The 22,765-nt window shown below is 45.3% G+C and overlaps 1 protein-coding gene across 1 annotated transcript in view; it reads left to right on the forward strand.

Moving 5' to 3' along the window:
* The window catches only part of man1a1 (mannosidase, alpha, class 1A, member 1), a 427,764-nt gene that overhangs the window by 153,684 nt on the left and 251,315 nt on the right, over nucleotides 1-22,765 (forward strand). Inside the window, exon 3 of the mRNA XM_067984671.1 lies at nucleotides 15,596-15,711. Coding sequence (XP_067840772.1) covers nucleotides 15,596-15,711 — 116 coding nt within the window. The remainder of the gene's footprint in view (nucleotides 1-15,595; nucleotides 15,712-22,765) is intronic.

Raw genomic sequence — 22,765 nt, forward strand, 5'->3', positions numbered from 1 at the left:
AAGCAGGACAAATCCAATCTGGCCAATTACCGCCCCATCAGCCTAGTCTCAATCATCAGCAAAGCGATGGAAGGTGTCGTCGACTGTGCTATCAAGCGGCACTTACTCACCAATAACCTGCTCACCGATGTTCAGTTTGGGTTCCGCCAGGACCACTCATCTCCAGACCTCATTACCACTCGTCTCCAGACCTCATTACCACCTTGATCCAAACATGGACAAAAGAACTGAATTCCAGAGGTGAAGTAAGAGTGATTGCCCTTGACATCAAGGCAGCATTTGACCGAGTGTGGCACCAAGGAGCCCAAGTAAAACTGAAGTCAATAGGAATCGGGGAAAACCCTCCAGTGGCTGGAGTCATACCTAGTACAAAGGAAGATGGTAGTGGTTATTGGAGGCCAGTCATCTCAGCCCCAGGACATTGCTGCAGGAGTTCCTCAGGGCAGTGTCCTTGGCCCAACCATCTTCAGCTGCTTCATCAATGACCTTCCCTCCATCATAAGGTCAGAAATGGGGATGTTCGCAGATGATTGCACAGTGTTCAGTTCCATTCGCAACCCCTCAGATAATGGAGTCTGTGCCCGCATGCAGCAAGTCCTGGACAACATCCAGGCCTGGGCTGATGTCTGGCGCAAATGTTACCTGCCCCTTAAGTGCCAGGCAATGACCATCTCCATCAAGAGATTTTCTAACCACCTTCCCTTGACATTCAATGGCATTACCATTGCTGAATCCCCCACCATCAACATCCTGGGGGTCACCATTGACCAGGAACTTAACTGGACCAGCCATATAAATTCTCCCTACAAACTCCCTACCTAACAGCACTGAGAGAGAGCCTTCACCACACGGACTGCAGCGGTTCAAGAGGCGGCTCACCACCACCTTCTCAAGGGCAGTCGGAGATTGGCAATAAATGCTGGCCTTGCCAGCGGCGCCCACATCCCATGAGCGAATTTTTAAAAAAAAGTCTGGTGACACAACTTTAACATTGATCACACACAACATGAATTGATTTCAACAATGATTAGCATGTTGAACACCACAGTATGCTCATCGCAACAATGCACATCTGTGATGATGCTTAATATTGCCTTCTGTTCTCTTCTGGGCTCTTCAATAACCGCAGTGATGGGAGAGGGCAATTCATCAGAGGAGCTTCCGGCCTCTGAGGGTGCACCGTCACATCTTAGTGAGCCATCCACCAGCGCAGATACTCACACCTCGGTGGATCCTAGTAGTCAGTTACTTGGGTTGGCTCTTGGTGAGTCACCACACGCGAGCATGAGCAGACATTGGTGGCAGGGGCAGCTGCGGAGAGTCCGTGTCAGTGGGCGCACTCCTTTCCAGGTTCTGCTCAGCTGGACGCAGATGCTGAATGCCAGAGGCCTTCTTTTAAAAGGAAAATGGTCGAGCAACAGCAGCACATTTGCGAGGTACTGGAACAGGTGCCACTTGCGCACTCCACAATAGCGCAGAGGATGGAGGAGTCCAACTCCTGCATTAGTGGACTTTGGCACAGGTACGTACGGGAATGTCTGTGATGAAGAGAAGGCTAGCCTCCATTGAGCTTCATGCAGGGCTCACAAATGAGTCCATTCAGGCCCTGACAATGGCCTTTCGGACTCCGGGAGAACATTCTGCTGCCGTAAACGCAGACAGAAATTTTACAACTGGGTTTCCAAGGCATCACACATGTCCTCCAAATTCTTCTCCAGTAGGGCGGTAGGAGTGATGTGGGCCTGGTCCAGGAGAGGGATGATGACGAAAGGGGACATGAAAGTGGGGACACCACTCAAAGCGCTCTCACGTCTCAACCATTGCCCTCCTCTCAACCAGTACCTGCAATGCTGCCACCTCGCCAGTTGGCCGAGTCTGCCCCTGCACGGGTGCAGATGGAGCCGTCTTTGGCGGGGCCCTCACGGGCTGCAAAACCCATAGGGCATAGGCTGAAACCATCTAAGCAGTCAGGGCATGAACGTGAGCAATCTGCTGCAGCCACAGGGGATGCACCACGTAGAAGCGGTAGGAAGAGAAAGGCTGAGCTTTAGTGATCACGAAGGGTATGCACAAGGGTGTCTGACAGACTGTCATGTTTTTCATTTATTTTTGGTTTCTGTTAAATTACCATTCTCACCACTCCTGCCACATCTTGCCCATTCTTGACTGGCTTTTGTGATAGCGCCCTTTCATGTACTTCATCATGAACAGCGACACATAATGCCACCCATTGGGTGAGTTTACAGTGGGTGTGTGTGTAGTTTTATGACTGTTTTGTGTGGGGGTGGGGGGGGAAGAAGATGCTGTTGGCGCTGCTCTTTCCAGGTGGCTATGGACTATTCTCATTTTGTGATCTCCTTTATGAGAATTGTTCAAATATTAGTGACTCCCTGGCCTCACGAGCAACCAGGTGAGCCGCTGCTCTGCCCATGGGTTCCTCCTGGTCCTCCTGCTCCTCAGTGTGGATGCTGGATGAGGGCATGGGGCCTCTCTGTTGCGTCATGTTGTGCAGGATAATGCGACCCACTCTCGCTGGTACGTATTGAAGCGCTCCCCCAGAACGATCGAAGCACCAAAATCGCATCTTCAGCAGTCCTATCGCATGTTCAGTGACAGACCTGGTGGCGATGTGATTCTCGTTGTATCGATGCTGTGCCTCACTGATGGGCTTCCTCAGAGGTGCCATGAACCACGTGTGCGGGGAGTATCCCTTGTCCCCGAGGAGCCAGCCCTTAAGGGTGATCGGTGCGTGGAAGTGGGCCGGGATGTTGGATTCCCTCGGAATGAATGAATCATTACAGCTGCCAGGGAATCTGGCACACACGAGAAGAAATCTTTTGCAGTGGTCACAAACGCGCTGCACGTCGATGGAGTGATACCCTTTCTGCTGATGAATAGTCCTGGCTCGTGTGGAGGTGCTCGGATTGCTATATGCGTTCAATCGATTGCACCCCGTACCCGTGGGAAGCCAGCCACAGAGTGGAATCCCACTGCCCTCTCCATCTGGCTGAGATCATCCATGGGGACGTTAATGCAGCGGGACACCCTGTGAAACAAACTGTCGGTGACCTGTCTTATGCACTTGTGGGCAGATGACTGAGAGACCCCGGCGATGTCACTGGTGGCGCCCTGGGAGGTTCCGGAGGCGAAGAAGTTGAGGGCAGTGATCGCTTTAACTGCGATGGGCAATGCAATGCCACCAGGCCCAGCTTGGAGCAGCTCGGCATGAAGGAGGCTGCAGATGTTTGCGACCACCTGGCGACTCACTCTCAGCCTCCATGTGCACCGTTCCTCAGAGAGGTCCAGGAAGCTGAGCCTCGGTCTGTAGACCCTCTCACGCTTCCTGTGACGTCGATCCCTCTGTTGTTGCCTCCTCTGCTCTTGCGCAGCTGCCTACTATAGTGCGCATTTGTGTTGTGGAGCTGCAAGTGGTGGAAGTGCACGCCATGCCTGACGAGGATGGTGATGTTCCTCCTCCTTGGATGTACTCATGAATGCAGCCAATCCTGATGGTGTCAGTTTGAGGGGGTCCAAACAGTAGGTAAATATGTGTAAGCAGAACAATTCTGATATGAACCAAGAATTTTCAGTCCAAACACAAAGATCTCCCAGCCAAAAGTTTGTCTGAGAGAAATGAGTGCCTTCCTGCAATAACTCACCTTTTATCCCCATCTGTCAAACAGGGATTTAAATGTCCAAATAGCTGCCGCCTGCAACCTGCCGAGTTTCCCATGTCGTGTTTCACACAGGACAGGAAACTCGTTGAACTAACGTTGAAATCGCTTGCCAGCATGATTAATTACATTAATGCAGATTTCAAGTATTTTAAGTACTTCGATCGTTGGCTTAAATATCGTCCCTCCGGCTTTAATTGCCGGTGAGACTTTAGGGTTCGGGTACAGCGCGCGCACCCAGATGGGCCTGGATCGTGCGTGTTTTTCGGCGGATAGGAGCCGGGATTCCTTCCCGCTCCAGAAATGCCCGATTTTGTTTGCCCCTAACGCATCCGGACTTCAAAGTTAAAATCGTGCCCCTGCTGTTTCGCAACTAGTGGGCTAGCTCCTGCTGTTTGACGACCGGCGGGCTCACTCCTGCTGTCTGGCGACCGGCGGGCTCACTCCTGCTGTCTGGCGACCGGCGGGCCCGCTCCTGCTGTTTGGCGACCGGCGGGCTCACTCCTGCTGTCTGGCGACCGGCGGGCTCACTCCTGCTGTCTGGCGACCGGCGGGCTCACTCCAGCTGTCTGGCGACCGGCGGGCTCACTCCTGCTGTCTGGCGACCGGCGGGCCCGCTCCTGCTGTTTGGCGACCGGCGGGCTCACTCCTGCTGTCTGGCGACCGGCGGGCTCACTCCAGCTGTCTGGCGACCGGCGGGCTCACTCCTGCTGTCTGGCGACCGGCGGGCCCGCTCCTGCTGTTTGACGACCGGCGGGCTCGCTCCTGCTGTCTGGCGACCGGCGGGCTCACTCCAGCTGTCTGGCGACCGGCGGGCTCACTCCTGCTGTCTGGCGACCGGCGGGCTCACACCTGCTGTTTGGCGACCGGCGGGCTCACTCTTGCTGTTTGGCGACCGGCGGGCTCACTCCTGCTGTTTGGCGACCGGCGGGCTCACTCCTGCTGTCTGGCGACCGGCGGGCTCACTCCTGCTGTCTGGCGACCGGCGGGCTCACTCCTGCTGTCTGGCGACCGGCGGGCTCACTCCTGCTGTCTGGCGACCGGCGGGCTCACTCCTGCTGTCTGGCGACCGGCGGGCTCACACCTGCTGTTTGGCGACCGGCGGGCTCACTCCTGCTGTCTGGCGACCGGCGGGCTCACTCCTGCTGTTTGGCGACCGGCGGGCTCACTCCTGCTGTCTGGCGACCGGCGGGCTCACTGCTGCTGTCTGGCGACCGGCGGGCTCACTCCTGCTGTCTGGCGACCGGCGGGCTCACTCCTGCTGTCTGGCGACCGGCGGGCTCACTCCTGCTGTCTGGCGACCGGCGGGCTCACTCCTGCTGTCTGGCGACCGGCGGGCTCACTCCTGCTGTCTGGCGACCGGCGGGCTCACTCCTGCTGTCTGGCGACCGGCGGGCTCACTCCAGCTGTCTGGCGACCGGCGGGCTCACTCCTGCTGTCTGGCGACCGGCGGGCTCACTCCTGCTGTCTGGCGACCGGCGGGCTCACTCCTGCTGTCTGGCGACCGGCGGGCTCACTCCTGCTGTCTGGCGACCGGCGGGCTCACTCCTGCTGTTTGGCGACCGGCGGGCTCACTCCAGCTGTTTGGCGACCGGCGGGCTCACTCCAGCTGTTTGGCGACCGGCGGGCTCACTCCTGCTGTCTGGCGACCGGCGGGCTCACTCCTGCTGTCTGGCGACCGGCGGGCTCACTCCAGCTGTTTGGCGACCGGCGGGCTCACTCCAGCTGTTTGGTGACCGGCGGGCTCACTCCTGCTGTCTGGCGACCGGCGGGCTCACTCCTGCTGTCTGGCGACCGGCGGGCTCACTCCTGCTGTCTGGCGACCGGCGGGCTCACTCCTGCTGTCTGGCGACCGGCGGGCTCACTCCAGCTGTTTGGCGACCGGCGGGCTCACTCCTGCTGTCTGGCGACCGGCGGGCTCACTCCTGCTGTTTGGCGACCGGCGGGCTCACTCCTGCTGTTTGGCGACCGGCGGGCTCACTCCAGCTGTTTGGCGACCGGCGGGCTCACTCCTGCTGTTTGGCGACCGGCGGGCTCACTCCTGCTGTTTGGCGACCGGCGGGCTCACTCCTGCTGTTTGGCGACCGGCGGGCTCACTCCTGCTGTTTGGCGACCGGCGGGCTCACTCCTGCTGTTTGGCGACCGGCGGGCTCACTCCTGCTGTTTGGCGACCGGCGGGCTCACTCCTGCTGTTTGGCGACCGGCGGGCCCACTCCTGCTGTCTGGCGACCGGCGGGCTCACTCCTGCTGTCTGGTGACCGGCGGGCTCACTCCTGCTGTCTGGCGACCGGCGGGCTCACTCCAGCTGTTTGGTGACCGGCGGGCTCACTCCAGCTGTTTGGTGACCGGCGGGCTCACTCCAGCTGTTTGGTGACCGGCGGGCTCACTCCAGCTGTTTGGTGACCGGCGGGCTCACTCCAGCTGTTTGGTGACCGGCGGGCTCACTCCAGCTGTTTGGTGACCGGCGGGCTCACTCCTGCTGTCTGGCGACCGGCGGGCTCACTCCTGCTGTCTGGCGACCGGCGGGCTCACTCCTGCTGTCTGGCGACCGGCGGGCTCACTCCTGCTGTTTGGCGACCGGCGGGCTCACTCCTGCTGTTTGGCGACCGGCGGGCTCACTCCTGCTGTCTGGCGACCAGTGGGCTCACTCCTGCTGTCTGGCGACCGGCGGGCTCACTCCTGCTGTCTGGCGACCGGCGGGCTCACTCCTGCTGTCTGGCGACCGGCGGGCTCACTCCTGCTGTCTGGCGACCGGTGGGCTCACTCCTGCTGTCTGGCGACCGGCGGGCTCACTCCTGCTGTCTGGCGACCGGCGGGCTCACTCCTGCTGTCTGGCGACCGGCGGGCTCACTCCTGCTGTTTGGCGACCGGCGGGCTCACTCCTGCTGTTTGGCGACCGGCGGGCTCACTCCTGCTGTTTTAGCGACCGGCGGGCTCACTCCTGCTGTTTGGCGACCGGCGGGCTCACTCCTGCTGTCTGGCGACCGGCGGGCTCACTCCTGCTGTTTGGCGACCGGCGGGCTCACTCCTGCTGTTTGGCGACCGGCGGGCTCACTCCTGCTGTTTGGCGACCGGCGGGCTCACTCCTGCTGTTTGGCGACCGGCGGGCTCACTCCTGCTGTTTGGCGACCGGCGGGCTCACTCCTGCTGTTTGGCGACCGGCGGGCCCACTCCTGCTGTCTGGCGACCGGCGGGCTCACTCCTGCTGTTTGGCGACCGGTGGGCTCACTCCTGCTGTCTGGCGACCGGCGGGCTCACTCCTGCTGTTTGGCGACCGGCGGGCTCACTCCTGCTGTCTGAATGTAGAAGTGCTACTGCCATTGAAATCTGCTTTTTTAATAAATGACCCTAACGTGGTTAGAAAGTGGAAGGGTTCTTTTAAACATGGGGTCACATTGTATGCAAGTATAAACATAACCATTCACAACAATTCAAGGAATGCTTCTATCAACAACAGTTTCAGGGCTATTTATTTCCATGGAGATGCTGATGGCCATTAAAAGTCTCCTGTCGTAATTTCCTGCCTTTATTTAAAAATACTCTGATCTATCCTTTTTTGGTCCAAAATGGATGACCTCACACTGCGTCGAATCCATCTGCCAGAGTTTTGCCTACTCATTTAATCTGTCAATGTCTGTTTTGTAATTTTATGCTCCAGATCTACACTACTTACTGTGCCACCAATCCTTGTCATCTGCAATCTTGGATATATGGCTCTCTATTGTGTTATCTAAGTCATTAATAAATATAGTGAATAGTTGAGGCCCCAGCACTGATCCTTGTAGGACTTCCTTCCAATTTGAGTACATACCCATTATCCCTACTCTGTCTTCTACTGTCTAACCAATCTCCTAACCAGGTGAATAATCTGCCTTCAATTCCCTGAGCTTTAAATTTAGCCAGCAATCTCTAATGTGGAACCTTATCGAATGCCTTCTGGAAGTCCATATAAACTACATCCATAGACATTCCCCTGTCTACTACTTTAGTTACTTCCTCAAAGTTCAATTAGGTTCGTTAGACATGACCTACCGTTTACAAATCCATGTTGGCTTTCTCATCAGCTCAAATTTCTCTAAGTACTCAGTCACGCTGTCCTTAATTATAGGTTCCAATAACTTCCCCACAACAAATGTTGGACTAACAGGCCTATAATTTCCTCGTTTCTCTCTCTCACCTTTCTTAAATAGTGGAATTATATTTGCAATTTTCCAATTTAAAGGGACAGTTCCTGAATCAAGAGAGCTTTTGAAGATTATGGCTAAAGCTTCTACAATTTCCTCACCTACTTCCTTTAAAACCCTGGTGTGGAAACCATCAGATCCTGTGGATTTCTCAGTCTTTCGTGCCATTATTTTTTCTAATACTGTTTTCTTGCTTACGTTAACTTTAGCGAGTTTCAGTCCTTGATTCATTATTAGTTTCCCTGGAATGTCTGATGTATTATCCTCTTCCTCTACTGTGAAGACTGACACAAAGCAATTATTCAACAAATCTGCCATTTCCTTATTACCTACATCTGTTTATATGGGGTCCACATTACTTTTGACTACCCTTTTCTAATATAATTGTAAAAACTTTTTTGTGTTAATCTTGATATCTCTTGGAAGTTTCTTTTTGTATTCCCTTCTTGCAGTTCTTAGAATCTTTTTTGTCTTCCTTTGCTGTTCTTTGTCTCTCTCCCAGTCCCCTGGATCTACACTATTCTTTGCACTTTTATTGCTTTCTTTTAGCTACCTCTGAAACAATATAAAAACATTCCACTTGAGCAAACCAGGAGAAATTAAATTCTTAATCTGTTGAAAGCTTTTGATTCAATTTTGTAATTGCGTCCAGAATAGATTAGAAAATACATTCATCAAATCCACTTGAGTATTTGGTAGCAGAATAATCTGCTTCTCTTGCTGTGCAAGAAACAAATGGCAAATCAGAGACCCATGATTGTTCTGTATGATAATTACAAATGAACAGCGTTGAATGTTCTGTTAATCGAAACGTTACAATTACAGTGTCATGGAAAAATGGCTTTATAGATGACTCCAGCGGGCAGCAAGAGCACCGTCAGTAATGGACCCTAAAGAAACTAGCCTTAGATATTCTGAGACTTTCTATTATAAAAGCTCCATTGGATTGTGTCTGCAGTTTCGGTCTTCGATCAGGTATGATGACACCTCTGCAGCAGCGCTCCCCATTGATATTTCAGTTTTATGAGTAGAACTGTTCTCCAGCGATCTTATTGATAATTCACTGAGAATAAGCTCAAATTTGCTTTGACAAAGTTAAGTTGCATTCTTTTGAAGAGTCAGGGATATGCAACAAAGCTTTTGGTTTGGCGAACTGCACTATTCCAAGCCCTTGTGTCAGATAGATATCTCCAATACGAAGTCATTTGTTTTCTTGTTGACTAAAAGATAAAGTTGTCTATTGTCATAGTGCGGAAATTAGTTTCTAAAGTTGATGATTTTCATTGAAAGGAAATCATAACCTTGATCTTTAATTCCCCCATGTTTAATTTAGAATGTAAGTTGATTTCCATGAGTTAAGACATGTGCATGCCTTTGATTTCACAATTGTTCAGAGCTTTCACAGGCTTCCAGTTTTCAGTTTGTCTCTTTTAAAAAGTTGAATTGGATTGTCCTCTCACCAAATGCTTTTTGAATGGATTTATATAATGTATCTTCTAACTTGTTCTGACTAGTTAATCCTGCCCAATAGCTTTGAAGAGCCACCTCACCAGAGGATCACCTCCCTGGTTCACAGAATCTCTTTCAACTGAAATCTATAGAGCAGCTAACTTTTTTTCCCTAAATACTGTGGAGTAAATTTTAATATCGAGCTGAGAAGAGAACGGGGTGGGGGGAGGGTGGGGATTTCCAGACGGTAAGCCCGGAAGTATGGGTTTCCCGGACGTCCTTACAATTTTGACTCTTCTATCTCTGCCTCTTAATTCAGTCTTTCTTACCCTCTCTTTATTTCATTTTCTGTACCTGATTTGACATTGAATTCACTATTCTAACTTACACTTTCTCGTTCTGATTCTGTGCTGTTATTAACGATTCTTCAATCTGACTGATTAAGGAGATATACCGTTGCTTGCCCTGTTCACACAGGTCCCAGATGCCCTGTAGAGGGCACCGCGCCATTTGGCTGTTCCGCTGACAGTTACTTGTGGTGCAAGAACTCATAGACTTGCACTTGCCCATAGACTTTCTAACGAACGGCCACTGCTCACAGCAACATCCGGCCCATTATCTTATATACATTTTAAAAACATGAAGTGCCAAATAAGTTCCTTTACTTTGTGTGGTCTTGGTACCTTCAAAAATAGATGAATGAATTTTGAGAAACAGTACTTACCAAAAAAAAGAGGCTAGCAAGACATTGGTTTGTGGTTGCTGAGTAAGGTGTGAACTTCATGGGTGAAAATCACACCTAACTCAAAACAGCTCTCAACATCCATTAAAAGCTACACATTCCCCAGCCTCATATTCCAATTTTGGAACAAAGGCTGTTACTACATTTCACTTAGGGTCCCTTTAAGCTCACAAATATAGGTTTCCTCTGCTCTTCCAAACTGATGTCAGCCATCATACATGCATGGTTATTGTGATGCTGGTTGCTAAGATTCTGGTACTGCTCACATTTATGAAAAGGCTTTATGTAAGTGAAACACTCGTGTGCGTTAGAAAGACTGCTCATTCCCATTTTAGTGGGTATGATTACACTTTTTTGTAATTAATTGGATGTGTAATGGTTTGGGATGTTTTGAGGACATAAGTTGCTATATTAATGCATATTTGTTCATATTTATTATAAAATGGAAATACTTTAATTGTAAAAGGGTTTATTTTTGCTCTTCAGCAAATAATAATTTGAATTAAATCAGCAGAACAGTTTGTTTCTTTTCCTATTAGCTTACTAGTTCCGCAGTCTAGTTCTGTCAACTCAATTTGAACCACTGTGGAATGCATTATAAAACTTTGGTTACGCCCTGCTGCTTACTTTTTCCCCTGGTTTGAGTTGGTGTGAATAATGATAATTCAGAATCCTTTCAGATGTCTGAAACTCTGTAGCATTGCAGAAGTTATGCTGCACTCCTGCTGATAAGCTATTTGGGGCTGTTGGATATAAGTTTGTATCCATATTCCAAATGGCAATAGTCTATTGAATTGTTGGCCATCCATAGTTTAAAAGGAATATTAGTGTAGGAGCAAGTACTTATCAGTAAGGTACTTACCTCTCTATGTTCCCACAATAATACATTTTCAAAAGAAGATTTGTAATTTGCAAATAAAAAGTTGGCATCGGTAAAAGTGACCATGAACCTGTTGGATAGTCGTAAAAACCCAACTGGTTCACTAATGTCCATTAGGGAAGGAAACCTACTGTTCTTATCCTGTTAGTGACTCCTGTCCCACACCAATGTGGTTAACTCTTAACTATCCTCTGAAGTGGCCTAGAAAACCACCTTGGTTTTATCAAACTACTACCAGAAGGCTCACCAGCACATTGTCAGGGCAACTAGGGATGGACAATATCTGCTGGCCTTGCCAGTGACACCCACAGCCCAAGAAAGAATTTTAAAAAATTTCCCATTGAAGCTTTCCTGCATATAACCTCTGAATCTCATTTTAACCCTGCAGTTGATGACTTTGAACAAAGGTGCTGGTGGTTTTTGGCCACTAGAGAAGAGGTTTGCAATAATCACATTTATTGTTGAGCTCGCACATTTCATGATCCATCATGAAACCAGATGTGACATCAATAACAGCCTTTTGAAAGCTCCTAGTGCTTTCAGTTTCTCTAACATGTTTATCCAGTTCATATGAAGTTCATATAATTTCATTGTTTTTATAAGCAGTTACTTCTGTTATATTACTTTCATCAATTAAAAATGAAATCTGATGTGCTTTAATTCAACATAGAGAATACTGGACAGTTGTAAGTGGTTTACAAGGCAGCAATCAACAGCTTCAGATTACTTCATATACTGCAAGAGTGAAGCTTGAGAGGTTTGTTAGCCCATTAAACCCTAAGATTGAATTATTTCCTACAATCCTCTCCCACTAGACCAGTTGTTTTTTTTCCACATATATTTATTGGTGAATTTTATGCCAATCAAGGTGAGGGATGTTAAAGTTGGGAAATTGAACACTTTTTGATTTCAAGCATCCACTATCAGTCCCAAGTACTTCCAGATCAGGTATAGTGCAGTTAAATGCAAACTAAATGTCTCTGTCCACCTCATCTGTATACCTCAGTCCAATGCTCAGAAGAGATTCCTTCACTGGACCAGTTTTGTATTTTCCAGTCCCCATATCAGCTATGATATGGCCTCAGAGTGAGATTGCCAGTTACTAATGAATTAAGGTCAGTTCTTTGCTGTGGGCATGTGCCCAATTGGATCTAGGGTGAGATTTTCCAAACTCCTTTCATAATAGAAACTTAAGAGCAGCAGGTAAAGATGTTCATGCTGTTCTTAAGATTTTAATTCTGTTCTGCTGCTCAATAGAATATTGAGTTCTTTTAGATGGTGAATTACAAAGGAATTATCATCTTCCATGTAAAACAGTCTGCCTAATAGTTGGCTACGATGTCTCTTGTATGTGTTTCATCAACAACTGTTATTCCCAACAATACTTTAGAAAGTTAGACTTGACAGTTGATGCTTGTGCCTCCCTATCGATTATGTCTAGCCTAGTTTTCAAATCTGCTCAGTCTGCTGGAAAAGGTACAGAGACACCTGCCTTTGAAGTTGAATTCTTTTTGTAATTTTTCAGGACCATTGTACACCCATGTTCTTTTGTCTTTGTATGATTTCCATGTGCATTAAGGTCCTGAAAACTTTGCAGTATATCTTAAGAGCCTCGTTATTCATTTTATCATGTGGAACCTTTTCATTGGGTTATACATAGGATTTGTTCACTTGGGCATCATTTAGTACGTTAATTATTATCCAATAATATCTTAGACTTTCAGATATCTCAGAATTTTCTTCAAGGAGTGACTTGCTTAGGAACATAGGAATAGCAGTAGGCCATTCATTTTTCATTTCAAGCCTGTTCCCCCATTCAATTAGATCATGGCTGATCTGTATGTTAATTCCATTTACCTGGACATTAAAGTGCCAACACCTGACTTGGTACATCGGAAGACATTCTTTTAAAGAAATTTCTTGTGACAGTCCATTACTATTGAGTCAAGAACATTGAATCTTTGAATCATTGTATGCTGAAATCAGATGTGATATGAACAACAGACTTTAAGAGCTCTGCTGCCTCCTGTGTCTCTAGTGTGCTTTACCTATTGCACGAAGTTCATACAATTTCATTGTTTTTATACCTAGTTAGTTCTATTTTACTGGTTTCTTCATCTTAACATGTGACTGCATAAACATCATTCAGAAAGTTTGTTTTCAACTGCTTAAATGACAAGAAAATGGACAATCATTCCTCGCAAAAATTATAGGGCTTGCCACCTTAAAATAGCAATTATTCATTATAGCAGGTTAGAAATATAGTTTGCTTATTGCCATTGTTTATTTCGTGATAACAAACATCTATCAATCTCAGACGTAAAGTTAACAATTGAGCTAGTATCACCTACCATTTGCGGAAGAGCGTTCCAAACTCTTTCCCCCCCCCCCCCCCACTTTGCATGTAGAAGCATTTCCTAACTTCGCTTCTGCAAGTCCTGGCTCTAAATATTAGGCTATGTCCCCTAGTCCTAGTATTCAAGTATAGGAGACCTCTGAAAACAGGTACAAATGCATCAGCAGCTAGAAGCAATGATCCAGCAGCTGACCTGTAAATCCTGCATGGTCCCTTTGAATAGTGCTGGCGGCGGGGGGGGGGGGGTCCTCCAGGCCATCTAGGACATGTTTAGCTGGTCGTGGTTATGACAACGCTGCAGCCAACGCACTAAGTGCCAAAGTGGTATCTATGCCTTTAAATCAATGTTGCATACTGATCTAACGCATATTCTCCTTCCTTTACATGCTGCCGGCATTCGTTATCTGCGCCTGCGCAAACCCCTTTAACAAGATGACGTTTGGCACACGTCACGCTAGAAGCGTGCTCATGCATCCCGGTTACCATTTTGGAACTTCAGGTGGCCGCGTGACGCCTCTACAGCAGGTGCTACACGCCCAAATTTCTAGCCCATAGTGTGTTGAAAATCGAGCCAGATGATTTAATTAGTGATAAAAATGACACACGGTTCATCTGCTGTAAACAGAAAAGGTTTTCCAAACACTTTCTCATGATTCATTTTTTTTTATCAGATCTATCACCAGCCAGTGTGTTCTTTTTAAAAAAAAAGTTGTTAGGTTTTCTTATCAAAATGATCAGCCTTCCATGTGTTGGGGATGGCACACTATACACAAACTTGTACAAAGGACTTATCAAAAATGAAACTGGCAGAGTTCTTCGGAATTGTATACAGGGATATCTGGTTTAATTCCATATTAATAATAGCAATGGAGTTGTAAATATGATCCATTTGTAAGAGTGAATTAAGAATAATTTTATTGATGGAAAATATGCTTTTTCAAATAGATCAAGATACCAGTAACCAGCTGGTGTTAAATTCCACCCCAGCTCCGCTCACTAGCTCAGGAGCCTGAACTGGTAGGTTCTGCGTTCATTTTGAAGTCAGGAGCATCCCTGAGTGTGCTGTGGAGGCTACTAATAGGATCAGTGGAGATGAATGCATAGTCCTCTGAGACTGAAGTGGGGGGGGGGGGCGGGGGTGGTGTCGTGGTTGTTGGGAGTGTTTTTGATTCGTTCCCTTTGGTCCGTAGGATCTCTGGACCTGGCTGCACGTGCAGGCAGGCAGGTGAAAACATAGGGGAGTTTTGAGGTGGATCTTCATCTGGTTAGTTGTAGAGCCACCCTGATCTTGCTAGCAATGGAGGTGGGGGGGAGGATTGTTGAAGAAAAGATGTTGTCAGTGCGGACATTCACTGGTATTCCATTATTGGTGAAAATTCTTGCGGGTGACCGAGAATGGGGATGGTGGGAGCACAAATAACTGAGGTTTCACTGCACGGTAGTGAGAGGTTGAGTCGGCTGATGTTTTTGGATCAAGGATATATTGAAGCTCATTGGTCAGGGGCACATAATGGCCGTTCAAAGACAATACAAAAAGCATTGTTCGTAAGATGAAACAAATAGCAATAATTGTCATTAAAAGTACATGCTAGACCTATGTTGTCAGTTGTATCACTCATCAAGTAGTTTGTGATGCAAATTAAGTGTTAGAACTGGAAAAGCATTGTAGCACAGCAGTGACCTACCCAGCAGCTGTCAGCTTGAGTTAAATTGATTTTTAAATTACAGTAAAGATAAAACCTTCATGAATAACAAAACCAAATCTTTTGTTGCACTGGGAATTTTGAGTCTCAGAATTTTTGTTTTAATTGGTACATATGTTGGAAACATTCTAGAAGTTTCAATTGTAGTGCTTTTGCACAAGTGTGTTGTACAACAACTAAATAGGAAAATCATCAGTAGGAGAATAAGAGAAACTTGTATAGATTTTGCCACATTTGGGCCTGCTTTGAAGCTGCTGAAGAGCCATTGCTACCCCAAGCCTTCACATAAATTAATGTGAAGGACTCCGTGATTTTAATGCATGTGACGATAGTGTTTTCTAAAGTAGTATTGTGGTTCCTACATAGTTGAAGTATCCAGATGACGTAATACTATTTACAGTTGAAGACTTCTGTCATTTCTCATTTTCCATTGTCTAGTGGCAAATTAATTCCTGTCCCATATATTCACGTGTGCCTTTGTGGATTTATTGTGTACCTTGAGAAATACTTCCTACATTAAATAATTTAGGAGAAACTATTACTGTCAGTTTTCTTTATCCTAGAGACGTGAGAGAAAGCTTAAATCAGTCTATATCTTGCTTTGTAGGTAATATTCAAGGAGCAACAATAGTGGATGCCTTAGATACATTGTACATTATGGGAATGCATGATGAATTCAAAGATGCAAAGGAATGGATTGAGAAGAATCTTGACTTCAATGTGGTAAGTATTTGAGAAAACTAATTTTTATGTTTCCATGTAAAATAAATGAAAATGACTATGGAGTCTAGGGTGTGACCTGCCGAGACTGAGAGAGAAAGCGGAGGACTTGGGGTAGCCTACCTGGGCTGTGAACAGGCGGAGAACTTTGGATGGGTGTAGTGGGAAGGTTTAGGGTGAGTGTCTGGGCTAAGGATGTAGCAATTGGGGCAGTCCAGCCTGGCCCATGAATAGAGCCAGACCACTAGGAGCGGGCATCCAGAAAGCAAACTTAACATTTTTGACTCCCCTGAATTGGAGCAACCCACTGGACACTGAAGTAGTATGTGTGCAGAGGCCTGAATGGTCACTCAGACACTGAGGTCCAGAAATTATTGTGAGGAAGGCTAAATTAAACAAACCAAGTTCCAGAAAAAGAGCAACATTCAAAGCCCCCAGCCCCTAAGAAAGGGATGGCATCTGGGTGCAAAACTTATTGGATAGATTTGCAACAGAACATAGGCAATTTTGCGGGTAAGATTGAAGATTTTTTTGTGAATTGCTCAAGGTTTTATTTGTCTTTAATGCTGGAAAACCTTGGTTTTAGCACAAAATCTTCATTACGAATGAACCATGATGTGATCTGAAAATATTTTTGAAAGTATTTTGACACACTTCATTAGTCTTCCTTTTTCTCCTTGCTAATTGCTTATTGATGGCTATTGATTCTTTATTGGTAGCTCATCTGCTTTTCTGTCTGATCAGTAATATTTGAGGCAATGGAGAATTGTTCATATTAAGTGATATTTTTAAAGAAACCTAGCAAATCTGCTATGGTGTTGATTTACTGTTTATAAAGACAGGAACATTATATTGTGTAACATGGACCAGATTTTGCTGCCAAAATAACAGCGGGTTTAATGGTGCTTGCCATTATTAATGTGTAAATTATCCAGCAACTCTATAGTTACCTGATTTCTCTTTCCCTCCCAACTTAAATAATGCAGTGACATTTGCAATTTTCCAATCCAAAGGCACAATTCCTGAATCTAGAGAACTTTTGAAAATTAGGACTAAATATATCTGCAATTTCCTAGCCTGTTTCTTTTAAGGTGGTATTTTGAACAAAGTCCATTGCAAGACAGCCTGAGTGAGCACTGAGAAATGTAAATTTTTTAAATGAAATTTTAAAAATTTACCATGGGGTACCATGGGGAGGGGAAATCAGGACTCCGGGACCTGGCCAAACTAGGTAATTTATAATTATTTAGGCAGTTGCACTTTTTTTTTAAAAAGTTAGATTTATTTATTTATATAGATAATATAGATGTAGATAATGTAGATATAATGTTCAAGTTTTATATTTAACTGTCAAAAATTACTTGCTTTGAAGATTACTAAGCTGTAAACTGAAAAATAACATGATTGTCAGACTGTTCTGTGTAACCAAGTTAGGTTGCAAACTCTTCTAGAGTATGTGCAATCATAAGAACATAAGAAATAGTTATGCAATGCTAATTCATTAGAAGGCAGAAATATTAATATGTAAACGATCATAAGCTACAAATTTAAAATGCATTAAATATTCATAATCCTCAAAGACAGTCTTTACTTTTAGTTCAGACTATAACAATGTTGCTCAGATTGAAAGGCTGTACTCAACTACCCTCAAGCAAATGGAGGAATAAAGAAAAATGGTACAGCAGAAAGACTGCTTTGATGCTTGCTAAATTAATATTTTAATTGCATAACATAATTTCAGTGACAAGTAGTTCGAGTGAAGTAGCTAGATGTACTTGTTTTGATGTGAAATTATTTTAAGGTGGGCTTTAGATTCAAAACACAACTGAGGTTTCCCAGATGATGAAGCTGAAACATTAATTAGGAGTAATTAACATGAAGCCTGTGGTGAATACAGTTAAAAGAATTTGATCGTTCCAGGAGTAAATAATTATTTTATTGCACCAGGTACTCTTTAAGAAAACAAGGAAACTCAAATTACCAAGTTAACTACTATGGACAGATGGGTTGGGGTAGTTCTATGAACTCTACAACATAATTTTTCAGACATAACATTATACAATGGAATAGTAAAGCTGGAGTGGTTTACGCAAGTGGCCTAGATTCAGAGGTAGTGTTGTAATCCCAGGGTTATGCATAGACTATTTTTGATTTGATTAAGGTGTTGATCAAGTTTTGATTAAAGTGATACATTTTGGCAGGAAGAACAAGAAGCAATATAAACTAAATGGCACATTTCTAAAGTGGATACAGGAACACAGAGACCTGGGGGTATATGTGCACAGATCTTTGAAGGTGGCAGGACAGATTGAGAAAGCAGTTAAAAAAGCTGACAGGATCCTGGGCTTTATAAATAGAGGCATAGAGAACAAAAGCAAGGAAGTTATGTTGTACCTTTATAAAACACTAGTTTGGCCATAACTGGAGTATTGTGTCCAGTTCTGGGCACCGCACTTATAGGAAGGATGTGAAGCCCTAGAGAGGGTACAGAAAAGATTTACTAGAATGGTTCCAGGGATGAGGGACTTCAGTTACGTAGATAGACTGGAGAAGCTGGGTTTGTTCTCCTTAGAGCAGAGAAGGATGAGAGGAGATTTGATGGAAGTGTTCCAAATTATGACTGGTTTAGATAAAGTAAATAAAGAGAAACTGTTTCCATTGGCGGAAGGGTCGAGAATCAGAGGACACAGATTTAAGGTGATTGGCAAAAGAACCAAAGGCGATGTGAGGAAAAACTTTTTTACGCATTGAGTGGTTATGATCTGGAATGTAGTGCCTTAAAGGGTGGTGAATGCAGATTCAATCGTGGCTTTCAAAAAGGATTTGGAGAAATATTTGAAGGGAAAATAATTGTAGGGCTGCGGGGAAGGAGAAGGAGAGGGAGAATGGGACTAATGGGATTGCTCTTCTAAAGAGCCGGCATGGGCTCAATGGGCCGAATGGCCTCCTTCTGTGCTGTAATGATTCTATGAATCCATGATTACCTTTCTCCATCCCTATGTCTTTTACCTTTTTGTTATTTCTGATTAACCTCTGAATTTTATGAAAGACTTGCTGGTTAGAGCAGCATTTTCAGGGACCTGAGATGAAATTGCTTAACACTTCCTTGAGAGATGGGGTGCAGGGGAAGGAAAGGGGAGAGAGACTACTATGTGAGCTCATATAAATCAGTTTTTATATTTTTCTCAAAGCTTTTTTATTTAAGTACCATTTTTGTTTCATGAAGATTACTGTTATGAGCTATTGCAAGCGCCTTGGGACGTTTTACTATGTTAAAGGCTATATATATGAAGGCAAGTTGTTGCTGATTTGCGATTCAGTACTGTTTAAGTCACTGGATGGGAAGAAGAGGAGTATTGTGGGATTGATAATTCGTCAGGACAAGTTACAGGAAATAAATGCCATTCAAAACCTTTATTATGTCAGCTTGAAAATAAAAAAAAATGTATTTTGTGAAATCTGTCTGCTTTGTACCAGTGGTCAGAAACTGTAAATGAAACTTTTTTTTAAAAAAAGTTAACTAAATCTAATGATAAGCTGGTTTCAGTTTTATTTCTTCTTGGTTTTTTCCATTAAGTCCCAGTTCTTTTCATGGAATCTTGATTCATTTTCCCACTTTGAATAATTTCCATCATTGTTTCTTTTTAAACCATTAAATTTTAATGTGCACATGTATATAAGTTTCTTGTCAAGCCAGGCAGATGAAAGTATTTACTACACTTTCTAGATGGAGGATATAATCAAATTCTCCACAGAATTACAATGGCAGTAACTTATTTTGAGAGTCTTTATTTTTCTTCTTAGGTTTTCATCCAAATTTACATTTCTGTTACCATTTCATATATTTTGTGGATGAGGAAAGTGGGGGAGGAGAGAGGGCAAGAATAAATCCTTGGGGGACTCCAGCGATAACTGTGTTGGTGGGGAGGGACTAGAAGCCATTCCAAGAGATTCTCTGGCTCCAGTCGGATAGTTAAGAGTTGGAACCAGGCTGGGTCAGTCCCACTGAGCTGAAGAACAGAGGAGAAATGTTAGAGAAGTATGGTGTGGTCAACCGTGTCAAAGGATGCAGCGAGGCCGAGAAGGATGAGGAAGGATGGTACACCTCAGTCACATAGGATGTCATTTGCGACTTTGATTAGGGCCATTTTAATGCTGCGTCAGGGGAGTTGCAGGAAAAATGGATGGATTTACGACAGGACAACACATCCAAGGATGAGAAAAAAGGGAGGTTGGAGACAGTTTGTTTGTTTGCAAGGTTAGAGAACTACTGGATACATAGGAAACATAGGAACAGGAGTAGGCCATTCAGCCCCTCGTGCCTGCTCCGCCATTTGATAAGATCGTGGCTGATCTGTGATCGAACTCCATATACCCACATTTAGCCCATAACCCGTAATACCTTTGATTGCCAAAAAGCTATCTATCTCAGATTTAAATTTAGCAATTGAGCTAGTATATCAATTGCCGTTTGCGGAAGAGAGTTCCAAACTTCTACCACCCTTTGTATGTAGAAATGTTTTCTAATCTCGCTCCTGAAAGGTCTGGCTCTAATTTTTAGACTGTGCCCCCTACTCCTAAAATCCCCAACCAGCGGAAATAGTTTCTCTCTATCCACCCTATCCGTTCCCCTTAATATCTTAAACTTCGATCAGATCACCCCTTAACCTTCGAAACTCCAGAGAATACAACCCCAATTTCTGTAATCTCTCCTCGTAACTTAACCCTTGAAGTCCGGGTATCATTCCAGTAAACCTACGCTGCACTCCCTCCAAGGCCAATATGTCCTTCCGAAGGTGCGGTGCCCAGAACTGCTCACAGTACTCCAGGTGTGGTCTAACCAGGGTTTTGTATAGCTGCAACATAACTTCTGCCCCCTTGTATTCTAGATATAAAGGCCAGCATTCCATTAGCCACCTTGATTTCACGGGATCCAAGGTGAGGTAGCCAATTGGATACAAAATTGGCTTGACGACAGAAAACAGAGGGTGGTTGTAGAGGGTTGTTTTTCAAACTGGAGGCCTGTGACCAGCGGTGTGCCTCAGGGATCGGTGCTGGGTCCGCTGTTATTTGTTATTTATATTAATGATTTGGATGAGAATTTAGGAGGCATGGTTAGTAAGTTTGCAGATGACACCAAGATTGGTGGCATTGTGGACAGTGAAGAAGGTTATCTAGGATTGCAACGGGATCTTGATAAATTGGGCCAGTGGGCCGATGAATGGCAGATGGAGTTTAATTTAGATAAATGTGAGGTGATGCATTTTGGTAGATCGAATCGGGCCAGGACCTACTCCCTTAATGGTAGGGTGTTGGGGAGAGTTATAGAACAAAGAGATCTAGGAGTACAGGTTCATAGCTCCTTGAAAGTGGAGTCACAGGTGGATAGGGTGGTAAAGAAGGCATTCGGCATGCTTGGTTTCATTGGTCAGAACATTGAATACAGGAGTTGGGATGTCTTGTTGAAATTGTACAAGACATTAGTAAGGCCACACTTGGAATACTGTGTACAGTTCTGGTCACCCTATTATAGAAAGGACATTATTAAACTAGAAAGAGTGCAGAAAAGATTTACTAGGATGCTACCGGGACTTGATGGTTTGACTTACAGGGAGAGGTTAGACAGACTGGGACTTTTTTCCCTGGAGAGTAGGAGGTTTAGGGGTGATCTTATAGAAGTCTATAAAATAATGAGGGGCATAGATAAGGTCGATAGTCAAAATCTTTTCCCAAAGGTAGGGGAGTCTATAACGAGGGGACATAGATTTAAGGTGAGAGGGGAGAGATACAAAAGGGTCCAGAGGGGCAATTTTTTCACTCAAAGGGTGGTGAGTGTCTGGAACGAGCTGCCAGAGGCAGTAGTAGAGGCGGGTACAATTTTGTCTTTTAAAAAGCATTTGGACAGTTACATGGGTAAGATGCATATGGGCCAAGTGCAGGCAACTGGGACTAGCTTAGTGGTATAAACTGGGCGACATGGACATGTTGGGCCGAAGGGCCTGTTTCCATGTTGTAACTTCTATAATTCTTTTCTGCACCTGTTCATGACACTTCAATGATCTATGTACCTGAACCCCTAAGTCCCTTTGGACATCCACTGTTTTTAACTTTTTACCATTTAGAAAGTACCCTGTTCTATCCTTTTTTGATCCAAAGTGGATGACCTCGCATTCCATTTGCCACAGTTTTGCCCATTCACCTAATCTATCAATATCTCTTTGTAATTTTATGTTTTCATCTACACTGCTGACAATGCCACCAATCTTTGTGTCATCGGCAAACTTAGATATGAGACTTTCTATGCCTTCATCTAAGTCATTAATAAATATTGTGAATAATTGAGGCCCCAAGACAGATCCCTGCGGGACTCCACGAGTCACATCCTGCCAATGTGAGTACCTTCCCATTATCCCTACTCTCTGTCGCCTTTCGCTCAGCCAACTTCCCAACCAAGTCCGTACTTTTCCCTCGACTCCATGGGCTTCTATCTTAGCTAACAGTCTCTTATATGGGACCTTATCAAATGCCTTCTGGAAGTCCATATAAATAACATCCATTGACATTCCCCTATACACTACTTTAGTCACCTCTTCAAAAAATTCAATCAGGTTTGTCAGGCATGACCTACCTTTCACAAATCCATGCTGGCTCTCTCTGATTAACTGAAAATTCTTGAGGTGTTCAGTCACCCTATCCTTAATTATAGACTCCAGCATTTTCCCCACAACAGATGTTAGGCTAACTGGTCTATAATTCCCTGGTTTCCCTCTCTCTCCTTTCTTAAAAAGCGGAGTGACGTGCAATTTTCCAATCCAGAGGGACAGTTCCTGAATCTAGAGAACTTTGAAAGATTATAGTTAGGGCATCTGCAATCTGCTCACCTACTTCCTTTAAAACCCTGGGATGGAAACCATCTGGTCCTGGGGATTTGTCACTCGTTAGTGCTATTATTTTCTTCATTACTGTTGCTTTACTTATGTTAATTTTATCGAGTCCCTATCCCCAATTCAATATTAGTTTTCTTGGGATTTCCGGCATGCTATCCTCTCTACTGTAA

The sequence above is a fragment of the Heptranchias perlo genome, chromosome 5 (assembly GCF_035084215.1).
Source record: "Heptranchias perlo isolate sHepPer1 chromosome 5, sHepPer1.hap1, whole genome shotgun sequence".
NCBI classification, from domain to species: Eukaryota; Metazoa; Chordata; class Chondrichthyes; order Hexanchiformes; family Hexanchidae; genus Heptranchias; species Heptranchias perlo.